The sequence below is a fragment of the Salvelinus namaycush genome, chromosome 26, assembly GCF_016432855.1.
Source record: "Salvelinus namaycush isolate Seneca chromosome 26, SaNama_1.0, whole genome shotgun sequence".
Classification (NCBI taxonomy): domain Eukaryota; kingdom Metazoa; phylum Chordata; class Actinopteri; order Salmoniformes; family Salmonidae; genus Salvelinus; species Salvelinus namaycush.
Window position 1 is genome coordinate 2,516,787 of NC_052332.1, and position 13,817 is coordinate 2,530,603.

The following is a 13,817-nucleotide window of genomic DNA, read 5'->3' on the forward strand; positions in this document are numbered from 1 at the left end:
GAGAGCATTCCAGTTTGGTAAAGTCAGTTTGGAATTTGAATAGCACAGAAGAACCGCCTCTGTCTGATAGGGCCTGATCATCTCATATGGGTGGAGTTTGCATGTCAATCAATGGCGAACGCGGGTCCCTATTGGCGCAAGCCGTTGTGGGCAGACTCCTCGAAATATATATACTCCGGCAATGTGTGCCTAGCAAATTATTTCTTGCTCGCTTACAGAGGGAAGCGGACAGCCGTGTTCAATGTTTCACCACAGAGCTGACTTAGCCTTCGCCCCCAATAGAAATATCGTGACTTCCACTGAGAGAAAGTCGCTTTTCTGCGTCAGAGACGAGCGGGAAACGACTAGATCACCATCATGATCAACACGATGGAGTGTGCAGTGGATGCACAAAGTCTAATATCTATTTCCTTACGGAAGATCCACAACTCCAGGACGCAGAGAGGAGGCATCAAGCTGCACAAAAACCTCCTGGTGTCCTATGTGTTGAGGAACGCCAGGCAGGTCTACATGAACGAGAAGTACGCGGAGATTTACAGGATGCAGCAGTACGAAGAGGTGATGACCGTCTGCAACGAGATCCAGGAGTTAAACCCGCTGGATTTGGCCGAGGATTGTGAGGAGCAGAGGGGGGACTGCTGCGGCAACGGCGGGGTGAGCGAGCCGGCGAGTCTGTGTTGCGCTCAGCTGCCAGTGAGCCAACTAGTAGCAGTGCAGTCAGCGCATATGCAAACCCCCTCCGCCTGCTCCGCGCCTCTCTCTCTCCAAAGAGACGAGGTCTGCAAGGAGACAGAGCCCTCGTTTTACCAGAGCTGTTGTGCGGAGGCTTACCCTGTATCGAATTGCGAGTTTTCCCCGGTGAACAACTTACACTGCAACAAAACGACGGTGCTCGATTTGGACACGCACGTAGTGACTACTGTGGAGAATGGGTACCTTCACCAGGACTGCTGCGCGTCTCTCCAACAGTGCTGCCAGGGCGCACAGTACTCAGGCAAGAAACGCAAGGTTGACTTTGAATATTATATATCCGATATTGAGGAGGTACCGGATTTTACGCCGTGTAAAAGAGCGAAATTTGAGGATTGTTCCTATGCAAATTCGGAACACTTGGACACTTCGAACATTTCCAATCTGATCTCGATCTTCGGTTCGGGGTTTTCGGGGCTGGTGAGCAGACAGGCGGACTTAGAGCAAGCCTTAGCCTTGAACGGACAGTTCTGTAGCAAACAAGCCCTATCGAGTCTTGGGGCATGGACTAGAGCTATAGTAGCTTTTTGACTCCATGGTAAACTAGAATGAAACACTTTATGAAATTGTACAAAGTATAAATCAAATCGGCTTTATTTTTTTGCAGGAAAGGGTATTTAAACATTGAACCGTTTGTTTGTTGACTTTCGTTTTCACAGGGAGGGAGAGAAAGGTTGTTGCCGCATGTGATGGGCAAGCTTTAATTTTAAACCGAAAATGTCTACATAACACATTTTACATAATAGTTGTGCATTTTATCTAACGAAGTTGATTTCGTTGCCTTAAACCCAACGCCTGGTAGCTGGTACTGGTAGCTGTTGTTGCTAACATTGAAAGTGGTTGAATGTCTAGATCGCAGATTATGTTGTTGATCACTCCAGAACAGTTTTGAACACAATGTCTCGTTTTAAAGACACTACACAAGTAGTGTGACTGAATAGCAATCATATAATGTAGCCCCAGCTCAACCTAACTGGAAAAGTGTGGCCATGGATGGCTTTGCAAAATGCTTTTGTTGTGCGTCGCGGTTTCATTCGGCAAATAACTAACAGAAAGCTGTAACAGGCTATGTATACACAAGCACGGTTGTGTTGTACTTGGTTATCATGTCGCTATCTCTGGGTTGATATTTAAACCTTGTGTATAGAAACTCTTATTCTAAGCACATCAGTGGTAGGCTATGTTACATGGGAACTATGTGGTACATTCTGACCACATATACATTGACAGGTGAAGGCTCAATGGTTCAGACTTAAATTTCCCTATCAAACTCCTGGGTGCATCAACTCTGAACCAGCTTGCTGTGTCTCCATCGATCTGGTAGTTGTACCCAACGTCCCACCTCACCTCTGATCAGAACCATTAATTAGGTCACTCCAACTCCCAGAGTGCATGTGTAATCTAATAAATCCAGGTCGTTTTTGACAGTTTTGTTTGTTGAGCGCCCCCCTCCCACTTAACCTTTAACAAAAAGTTATTGATCAAGCCTTCACAGTAATTCATGACATGGCTTGGTTTTGTGAGTTTTTGTTTTATTTTCTTAAATCTTATGACCTTTTGTTCTAAAAAGGCAAACTCCTGATTTAGCCATACATCCACACATTATAAGCACTATGTGTACTGAAAGATGTTTCCAGACGTCCTCTTCATATTTTGTTTGTATTCTTGTATTTCTGTGCATATTAAATTGTATATCACCGGGTAAAACTGTTTAAGAACATATTTGTTAAATTTATAATCTTAATAAAAAATTGAAAACAATCAACTCTCCTTGATTTATTGTTTGAATGGCACATGCTGGTCAAATGTTATTTCCTCTAAGGGAGTGAGGTTGGCCTATTTGGTAACCAGTGTTACAAAAGAACTGATATGTTGCATAGGCCTACACCACATTATCTTTTCACATCATTGTAGACCAGGAAGACCTGGTTATCAACACAAAGATATCCATGAAATATATCATGTATTTTGGGCTACTACATTTAATTCCAAGAAACTCATAGTATAGCCAACACTTTTGTATAGCTAGACCTTTTTGGACTATTATTTACAGCATTACTGTTATTGATGGGGCATCCGTGTTTAAATGTAAAAAAAAGAAAAAGAAAAGTAGCCTGCTATGAGTTGTTACAACGTTACAACTTGGTTGTTACAACGTTACAACTTGGTTGTTACAACCATGTGGGGTGCAATGCTGTAAGAACAATGAAGGATATTTAATATCTAATAGAGATCGTTTTTTAAACTGGATTACTTGAGAAAAGGCAGTGGCTAATTTCTAGTCCCAAACTCACATAGGACTGTCTGTGCTTGGTTAGTTAGTGCACGCTCTAGCTGACTGGGACTCTACTGTGCGCGTGCACATTTTTTTGTCCGACATTTCCCCCAAACTTGCAGTCGTGTTATCTCTGCTATATGCCACTTGGTGGTGTTCTTCGAAATCAATGAATGAAGGTATTAGAAAGCCTTTGTAGCGGCACCTCGGGCTGACCTCGGCTTCGCTGCTTCTCCTCCCTCGCCACCCCTCCCCCCAACAGTCATCCACCCCGCTTCCCACCCCTCCTCCTGTCTCCCTCGTTTTTATTCCAACCCGAAACCTCTCGACTCCTCTCAATTTAACATACCGCAGTACGTCCAACACGTCAACGCAGCTATGGTTTAGCCTAACCTACTCTTTCAAGTCTCCGTTGCTGGCACTGTTTGCCATTAGCCTTTGGGCATATTAATTTGGTATAGGTAGGTCGTAAATAGAAAGCTTAACTAACTCTGCGCGTCGGTTGTCTTAGATTAGACTATTATTTAGCATGATTTGTCGAAACTACGACAAATAATGGAAGATCTACAATGCTTTTTATAGACTATAGGTTACAGTTAATTTAGATATTTTTGACAAACTGTTAATGGACATTTGATTGTGCTTTTTTATTATTTGGAGCATTAGGTCGCTATAGACGGGTTTCATCTCCAGAAAGCGATGATGGAAAATAATTGTATATAATAAACCTTTAAAATGAGTGTTCTTCTCCCACTGCAACAAATGAGGATTCGTTTAGTGGTGTAGAGCGAGCTCCTCCGCGTGGATTCCAAAGGAATAGCATCTATCGCATAAATAATTCTAAAGATTGGTGCTGTCAGAGAATGTGGTTTCACGTTACAATGACACAACTGGCCTTATTATTTATTTATTTTTTATTTGGATCCTCATTAGTCCAGTTGAGAGATTAAATTATTTTCCATTTTATGGTACAAGTATCAAACTTGGTACACTACTACTAGATACATTAAGGAACATTTTAAAGATTGGAGACAGTCTGGGAAGCCTGTCAGTCAACCAGGGCGGCCATTTTAATAAAATGGCTGCCATCCGGATTCCCTTCTGGAAGAAAATAGGGTAAAATCGTTCCAAACAGTATCAAAATGACTTTGTAATGTTATCTACACACTACATGAACCCCACAGATAATATAGACAATCATTTGGATAGTAAAGTACTCTTAAGACCTTAATAGGGGGCATGTTGAGATTATTTTGACCATATTCCATCAGCTACCTGAACAAATTGTGGACTTTATGATAGAGACACCAAATTTCACACACAGCGAAGGCATATTTAAATAAGTATTTTTGGCAATAGTGCGATCACAGATTTTGTCCATTAACCCTCTGGTTGCCATTTCTATGCAAAGGATGTGGATCACAGACAGGCAGGTGAAGGTTCGTCCAGTTAACTTTGTACAAACATTTTTGTGCCAGGTGAACAATAAGACACCACAACAAAAAGATAAGGCAGCTAGCTGGTAGATACGCAAATTAAACATTTAAGATGTATGTTGCAATGGCTAGCTAACATGTACAGCTGTGCTGGGATGAAGTTGAGGTAAACAAATCTTTGTCTCTTGGCAGGCCACATGATCAGGCCATTAGATCACTTGGTCAGACCAGCTGTGTGAACTTAACGCTACCCTGACAGAAGGCCGCTTTACCCGAGTGCATGGTCTAAAACCCCTCCACCCTCCCCATCCTTATTGGTGTCATCGGCGTTGATGATCACAGCACAGCAGTCGCTCCAATAGGTAGGGGTGAATATAAGGTGATGCCGACCGCTCTGCTCAGCCTCCTCGCTTTAATTAATCAGCAGCAAGCCGCACACATTTCAGGGGCCACTCTTCTGTGCAGAACCCGACAGTGGTGAGGCAAAAATTGAGAACGAATTTGCGTGGAGAATTCAGATTAGCTGCAGAGGTTGGAAAAAGGGAAAGAGTGAATTAATGTTGAATGTTTACATTTAACTATAAATTTAGGAATAACTGGCTGGACCTATCTGTATCCCTATATATCCTTGGTGTCACATGCGCAAAATACAACAGGTGTAGACCTTACCGTGAAATGCTTACTTACAAACCAACAATGCAGTTCAAGAAATAGAGTTAAGAAAATATTACTAAATAAACTAAAGTAAAAAATAACATAACAATAATGAGGCTATATACAGGGGGTACCGGTACTGAGTCAATGTGCGGGGTACAGGTTAGTCCAGGTAAGTTGTACATGTAGGTAGGGGTGAAGTAACTATGCATAGATAATAAACAATGAGTAGCAGTAGTGTAAAAACAAATGTAAATAATCTGGGTGGCCATTTTATTAATTGTTCAGCACTCTTGGGGGTAGAAGATGTTAAGGAGAACCCCACAGATAATATGTGGAGCTTAGTGGTCAACAACAATGTGCCCAAAAAGCTCATCACTAAGCTAAGGATCCTGGGACAAAACACCTCCCTCAGCAACTGGATCCTGGATTTCGTAACGGGCCGCACCCATGTGGTAAGGGTAGTTAACAACACATCTGCCACGCTGATCCTCTACTCGGAGGGCCCCTCAGGGGTGCGTGCTCTGTCCCCTCCTGTACTCCCTGTTCACCCACGACTGCGTGGCCAAGCACGACTCCAACACCATCATTAAGTTTGCTGACGACACCAACAACAATGAGACAGGCTATTGGGAGGAGGTCAGAGACCTGGCAGTGTGGTCCATTTAGACCTAGACATTGCGCTCCTGTACCGTTTGCCGCACGGTAGCAGAGAGAACAGTCAATGACTTGGGTTACAGGAGCCTTTGACAATTTTTTGGACATTCCTCTGACACCGCCTAGCATATAGGTCCTGGATGGCAGGAAGCTTGGCCCCAGTGATGTACTGGGCTGTACGACCTACTCACTGTAACGGTTGGATGCCGAGCAGTTGCCATACAAGGCTGTGATGCAACCGGCCAGGATGCTCTTGATGGTGCAGCTATAGAACTTTTTGAGGATCTGTGTTACCCATGCCAAATCTTTCAGCCTCCTGAGGGGAAAAAGGCATTGTCTTGCCCTCTTCACAACTTTCTTGGTGTGTTTGGAACATGATAGTTTGTTGGTGATGTGGACACCAAGGAACTTGAAACTCGACCCGCTCCACTACAGACCTGTTGATGTGAATGGGGGCATGTTCGGCCATCCTTTTCCTTTAATCCACGATCATCTCCTTTGTCTTGCTCACGTTGAGGGAGAGTTTGTTGTCCTGGCACCACACTGCCAGGTCTCTGACCTCCTCCCAATAGCCTGTCTCATTGTTGTTGGTGTCGTCAGCAAACTTAATGATGGTGTTGGAGTCGTGCTTGGCCACGCAGTCGTGGGTGAACAGGGAGTACAGGAGGGGACAGAGCACGCACCCCTGAGGGGCCCTCCGAGTAGAGGATCAGCGTGGCAGATGTGTTGTTAACTACCCTTACCACATGGGTGCGGCCCGTTACGAAATCCAGGATCCAGTTGCTGAGGGAGGTGTTTTGTCCCAGGATCCTTAGCTTAGTGATGAGCTTTTTGGGCACATTGTTGTTGACCACTAAGCTGTAGTCAATGAACAGCATTATCACGTAGGTGTTCCTTTTGTCCAGGTGGGAAAGGGCAGTGTGGAGTTAGCGTCATCTGTGGATCTGTTGGGGCGGTATGCGAATTGGAGTGGGTCAATGGTTTCAGGAATGATGATGTTGATGTGAGCCATGACCAACCTTTCAAAGCACTTCATGGCTACTGGCGTAAGTGTTACGGGCGGAAGTCATTTAGGCAGGTTACCTTCACTTTCTTGGGAACAGGTGGTCTGCTTGAAACATGTAGGTGTTACAGACTCAGTCAGGGAGAGGTTGAACATTTCAGTAAAGACACTTGCCAATTGATCAGTGCATGCTCTGAGTACATGTCCTGGTAATCCGTCTGGCCCCGTGGCCTTGTGAATGTTGATCTGTTTAAAGGTCTTGCTCACATTGGCTACGTAGAGCGTGAACACAGTCGTCCGGAACAGATGGTGCTCTCATGCGTGCTTCAGTATTGCTCTAACTGGAAGCGAGCATAAAAGGCTTTTAGCCCATCTGGTAGGCTCGCGTTACTGGGCAGCTCGCGGCTGTGTTTCCCTTTGTAGTCCGTAATAGTTTGCAAGCCCTGCCACATCCAACGAGCATCAGAGCCGGTGTAGTAGGATTCAATCTTAGTCCTGTACTGACGTTTTGCCTGTTTGTTGGTTCGTCTGAGGGCATAGCGGGATTTATTTTAAGCGTCCAGATTAGTGTCCCTTTCCTTGAAAGCAGCAGCACTAGACTTTAGCTCAGTGCGGATGTTGCCTGTAATCCATGGCTTCTGGTTGGGATATAGAGTTGAAGTCGGAAGTTTACATACACTTAGGTTGGAGTCATTAAAACTCGTTTTCAACCCCTCCACAAATTCCTTGTTCACAAACTATAGTTTTGGCAAGTTAGTTAAGACATCTTCTTTGTTCATTGACACAGGTACTTTTTCCATCAATTGTTTACAGACAGAATATTTCACTTATAATTCACTGTATCACAATTCCAATGGGTCAGAAGTTTACATACACTAAGTTGACTGTGCCTTTAAACAGCTTGGAAAATTCAAAAAAAATATGTCATGGCTTTAGAAGCTTCTGGTAGGCTAATTTACATCATTTGAGTCAATTGGAGGTGTACTAGTGGATGTATTTCAAGGCCTACCTTTAAACTCAGTGCCTCTTTGCTTGACATCATGGGAAAATCAAAAGAAATCAGCCAAGACCTCAGAAAAAAAATTGTAGACCTCCACAAGTCTGGTTCATCCTTGGGAGCAAATTTCCAAACGCCTGAAGGTACCATGTTCATCTGTACAAACAATAGTACGCAAGTATAAACACCATGGGACCACGCAGCCGTCATACCGCTCAGGAAGGAGACGCGTTCTGTCTCCTAGAGATGAACGTACTTTGGTGCGAAAAGTGCAAATCAATCCCAGAACAACAGCAAACGACCTTGTGAAGATGCTGGAGGAAACAGGTACAAAAGTATCTATATCCACAGAAAAACAAGTCCTATTTCGACATAACTTGAAAGGCCGCTCAGCAAGGAAGAAGCCACTGCTCCAAAACCGCCATAAAAAAGCCAGACACGGTTTGCCGCTGCTCATGGGGATGAAGATCGTACTTTTTGGAGAAATGTCCTCTGGTCTGATGAAACAATAATAGAACTGTTTGGCCATAATGACCATCGTTATGTTTGGAGGAAAAAGGGGAAGGCTTGCAAGCTGAAGAACACCATTGCAACCGTGAAGCACGGGGGTGGCAGCATCATGTTGTGGGGGTGCTTTGCTGCAGGAAGGACTGGTGCACTTCAAAAAATAGATGGCATCATAGGGATGGAAAATTATGTGGATTTATTGAAGCAACATCTCAAGACATCAGTCAGGAAGTTAAAGCCCTGTCGCAAATGGGTCTTCCAAATGGACAATGACCCCAAGCATACCTCCATAGTTATGGCAAAATGGCTTAAGGACAACAAAGTCAAGGTATTGGAGTGGCCATCACAAAGCCCTGACCTCAATCCTATAGAAAATCTGTAGGCAGAACTGAAAAAGCGTGTGCGATCAAGGAGGCCTACAAACCTGACTCAGTTACACCAGCTCTGTCAAGAGGAATGGGCCAAAATTCACCCAACTTATTGTGGGAAGGTTGTGGAAGGCTACCTGAAACGTTTCACCCAAGTTAAACAATTTAAAGGCAATGATACCGAATACTAATTGAGTGTATGTAAACTTCTGACCCACTGGGAATGTGATGAATGAAATAAAAGCTGAAATGAATCATTCTCTCTACTATTATTCTGACATTTCACATTCTTAAAATAAAGTGGTGATCCTATCTGACCTAAGAAAGGGATTTTTGCTCGGATTAAATGTCAGGAATTGTGAAAAACTGAGTTTTAATGTATTTGGCAAAGGTGTATGTATATTTCCGACTTCAACTGTATATGTATGGTCACTATCGGGACAACGTCGTTGATGCACTTATTGATGAAGCCGGTGACTGAGGTGGTATACTCCTAAATGCCATTGGATGAATCCCGGAACATAGGAGGGGCAAAATGTTGGGTTTACAAACCAAGCTCACATGCTATAAGGGATCCACAACCATACAACTAAATGTCCACCGGCACATCCAGAAGAGGACTGGCCACCTCTCACAACCTGGTTCTTCTCTAGGTTTCTTCCTAGGTTCTGGCCTTTCTAAGGAGTTTTTCCTATCCATCGTGCTTCTACACCTGCATTGCTTGCTGTATGGGGTTTTAGGCTGGGTTTCTGTACAGCACTTTGTGACATCAGCTGATATAAGAAGGGCTTTATAATTAAATTTGATTGATTGATTTTTGTAAGGTGAACCTTTACCCCCCAGTCTGAGGTCCTGAGCACGCTGGATTAGGTTTTCATCAAGGATCTCTCTGTACTTTGCTCCATTCATCTTTCTCTCGATCCTGACTAGTCTCCCAGTCCCTGCTGTTGAAAACATCCCCACAGCATGATTCTGCCACAACCATGCTTTACCATAGGGATGGTTCCAGGTTTCCTCCAGACGTGACTCTTGGCATTCATGCCAAAGAGTTCAACCTTGGTTTCATCAGACCAGAAAATCTTGTTTCTCGTGGTCTGAAACCTTTAGGTGCCTTTTGGCATACTCCAAGTGGTCTGTCATGTGCCTTTTACTGAGGAGTGGCTTCCGTCTGGCCACTCTACCATAAAGGCCTGATTGCTGGAGTGCTGAAGAGATTGTTGTCCTTCTGGAAGGTTCTCCCATCTCCACAGAGGGACTCTGGATGTCTGTCAGAGTGAACATCCGGTTCTTGGTCACCTCTCTGACCAAGACCCTTGGTTTTTGCTCTGACATGCACTGTCAACTGTGGGATCTTATAAAGACATGTGTGTGCCTTTCCAAATCATGTCCAGTCAATTGAATTTACCACAGGTGGACTCCAATCAAGTTGTAGAAATATTTTGGGCATGATCAATTGAAACAGGATGCACCTGAGCTAAATGTAGTGTCTCATGGCATAGTCTGAATACTTATGTAAATAAGGTATTTCAGTTTTTTATTATTAATACATTGGCAAAAATGTAAAAAAAAAAATGTTTTTCCTTTGTCATTATGTGCTATTATGTGTAGATTGATGTGTATTTTTTAAATCCATTTTAGAATAAGGATGCAACGTATCAACATGTGTAAAAAGCCAAGGGGTCAGAATACTTTCGAATGCACTGTAATGTGCAAAGGGAATATTCATTTCCTTTTTAATTTGTAACCCTATTGCGGTTGAATAAGTTCGTTGAGAACCATGTTGACATTTTCAAAACCAACCACCAGCTTCTAGTTCCATGAAATAATAACCGAACACCAAAATGATTAATCCCACCACAGTGTCCGATTTCAAAAAGGCTTTACGACGAAAGCACAACATATCATTATGTTAGGTCAGCACCTATTCACAGAATAACACAGCCATTTTTCAAGCCAAAAAGAGGAGTCACTGATCTGATGATCTTCATCAGATGACACTCATAGCACTTCATATTACACAATACATGTATGTTTTGTTCGATAAAGTTCATATTTATATAAAAAAATGTCAGTTTACATTGGCGCGTTATGTTCAGTAATGTTTTGCCTCCAAAACATCTGGTGATTTTGCAGAGCCACATCAATTTACAGAAATACTCATAATAAACATTGATAAAAGATACAAGTATTATACATGGAACTTTAGATAAACCTCTCCTTAATGCAACCGCTGTGTCAGATTTCCAAAAAACGTTACGGAAAAAGCACACCATGCTATAATCTGAGTACAACGCTCAGAGCCAAAACAAGCCATGAAGATATGCGCCATGTTGTGGAGTCAACAGTTGTCAGAATAGCATCATAAATATTCACTTACCTTTGATGATCTTCATCAGAATGCACTCCCAGGAATCCCAGTTCCACAATAAATGTTTGATTTGTTCCATAAAGTCCATAATTTATGTCCAAATACCTCCTTTTTGTTCGCGCGTTCAATACACAATCCAAACTCACGACGCGCGGGCAAGTCCATGCGAAAGTTCAGACGAAAAGTCATATTACAGTTCGTAGAAACATGTCAAACGAAGTATAGAATCAATCTTTAGGATGTTTTTAACATAAATCTTCAATAATGTTCCAACCGGAGAATTCCTTTGTCTTCAGAAATGCAATGGAACGCAAGCTAACTCTCTCACGTGAACGCGCCTGGTCAGCTCATGGCACTCTGCCAGACCCATGACTCAAAGAGCCCTCATTCCCCCCTCATTCACAGTAGAAGCATCAAACAAAGTTCTAAAGACTGTTGACATCTAGTGGAAGCCTTAGGAAGTGCAAAATGACCAATATCCCACTGTATCTTCGATAGGCGATGAGTTGAAAACCTACAAACCTCAGATTTCCCACTTCCTGGTTGGATTTTTTCTCAGGTTTGTGCCTGCCATATGAGTTCTGTTATACTCAGACATAATTCAAACAGTTTTAGAAACTTCAGAGTGTTTTCTATTCAAATCTACTAATAATATGCATATATTAGCAACTGGACATGAGTAGCAGGCAGTTTACTCTGGGCACCTTATTCATCCAAGCTACTCAATACTGCCCCCAGCCATAAGAAGTTAACTTATTATGATAATATTACTTACAACTTGGATAATCATACAAGCAATAATGACATTGACACATTATGCGACAAAACTGAAAACAATTGTCCAAAACATCAGTGGACACTCAAACCAAAAACAAAACAATCTTAGAATTGCTGAAGAAATTAGTGTTTCAAATCATCCAATGCAGAGAAACACATGCAAATCACATTTATATCATACCCCATACTGGCATCTTGAGTCTTTGATACAGAGAGGAGGGGGTAAGAGCTATACATCAGGCCACTCACAGCAAAGCGCAAGTGCGTGTCTATGCATGCAATGTTTATCTAAAACAAGGCTCATCTATCCCTGTAGATCAGGGTTGTGTTCATTAGGGCATGCAATGGCAAACATAAAAAATATTACACAATGGAAAATGAAAATGAACGTTTCTTATTCTTTTAAGTCCAGGTAGTTCCTCCCTCTTTGCCTGTTTTCCTCCATCTGGAGCCTAATGAACTCGACCCGATCAGCATTTTTACATTTACAGAAATAAATAGACACACTGGTAAAGGTGCACACGCTTTCAGTATTGCATTGAGTATGACTGACAGCTTTCCGTAATGTACGCACTTGCACATACACAAACAAATAGTTTCTGGATGCTTCAAACTTCAGGGGAGAGAACAAAACCAAATCGAGTCACTGATTATTGATTTGGCATCATTAGCAATTTGGCCAGGAATTTCTTATCTAAAGGCAGCTTTGGGGTTGGTGTGTGTGCTAATATTGGGGATGAATTGGGGGGGAGGGGCTGTGTGAAACATGGTGGAACATTCCTCCACAAGGATTGTTGGGAATTTGAGACTGCCAAACTTAAAGTGCTGAATGACAGGGAACTTCTCCAAGCACTAGAATGAGATGAGGAGAAAGAAAGGAGGGGGGTTACAATAATTAATAGAGATAAAAAGAAGATAAAATAAATAAGAAAAATAAACATGGGGAGATTAAAAAGAAAGAGGGAGATGGGGCATCAAGAGAGATGAGGAGAGGGAGAAATACATGAGAAATGCCTAATGAGAACAGAGAGCAAGTGGTACAGTCTGCTCTTTACTCTAGCCCGATTTTGGTTTTCCATACCAGCCAAAGCAATAGCTATGGATTGTAGGCCATTCAGAACCATTAACCATTCGATGGTTTGGTCCAGGTAAGATAACACAAGGGGAGAGTAGTGTTAGCATGAACAAGTATGGCTTTAGCGACTGGAGATACAACAGGGTTGCTAGCATTAGCCGTTATCAGCTCACCTTTCATCGCCTCCACAGCTGCCGTCCGCAGCTCAATTACCTCTGACTGTTACAATTTGGTCGTATTTACATTTGTCTAAACATTGAGTATTGTATCTGCCTTTCGTGTAGCTAGCTAGACACTTTCACACCCAACGAGACATTTATATTTATACTCTCAATGGATTGGATGTCTCAAAGGCATTGAAGTGGGACGTTTTTCAGACTACATTTGCAGTGCGTTGGATCAATTGTTGTTTTAGTTTTGATTTTTTGCAAGACTTGAGTTTCTCTTTTTACTTGCAGATCAAGCGTTGCTTCTGCGATACTTCAGTCGATAGATGTGCAAGCGCACATATCGATCCCATTAGATTAGCAATTCTGCGTAATGCAAAGCGCTATTTTTTACTTTCATGTCTATTCCCACAACGGTGAGTGATGCATGACCAAAAGACATTCAAATAATCTGCAAATTACTCTCCATTTTATTTGCACTAGCTAAGGTGCTCTCTTTAGCAGTAAATTATAACCAAGTTGGTATAGTGTACTTGATCGGTAGGCTAACCATGTGGTAGGCAAAAAACATTCATATTTCTCCTGTCAACGCTCTACTCTTTAAATGTTGGTGTGAAATTGTGCTCTTTCATTTGAAGTCTTGTGCAGATTTATAAACCAGCCAACTTCACACTCAGATCATTGGCATATGAAACTTTGATAAATAAAATGTGAGTTTTTCGAGTGTAGTCCTTTTTATGCTCAAATGCAATCCCGTTTCTACAATCGTGTGATTGCCATTGA

General features: G+C 42.4%; 1 protein-coding gene across 1 annotated transcript; it reads left to right on the forward strand.

The window, feature by feature from the left end:
* Positions 1-217: 217 nt before the first annotated feature.
* On the forward strand, positions 218-2,501 carry LOC120021424 (immediate early response gene 5-like protein). The gene has a single exon (XM_038965189.1). The coding sequence runs from the start codon at positions 358-360 to the stop codon at positions 1,279-1,281; it is 924 nt and encodes a 307-aa protein (XP_038821117.1). The 5' UTR covers positions 218-357; the 3' UTR covers positions 1,282-2,501.
* The last annotated feature ends 11,316 nt before the right edge of the window (positions 2,502-13,817 follow it).

What these genes read in the sequence shown, in the direction of transcription:
- LOC120021424 (XM_038965189.1), top strand. Translation starts at nt 358, where the DNA reads ATGATCAACACGATGGAGTGTGCAGTGGATGCACAAAGTCTAATATCT.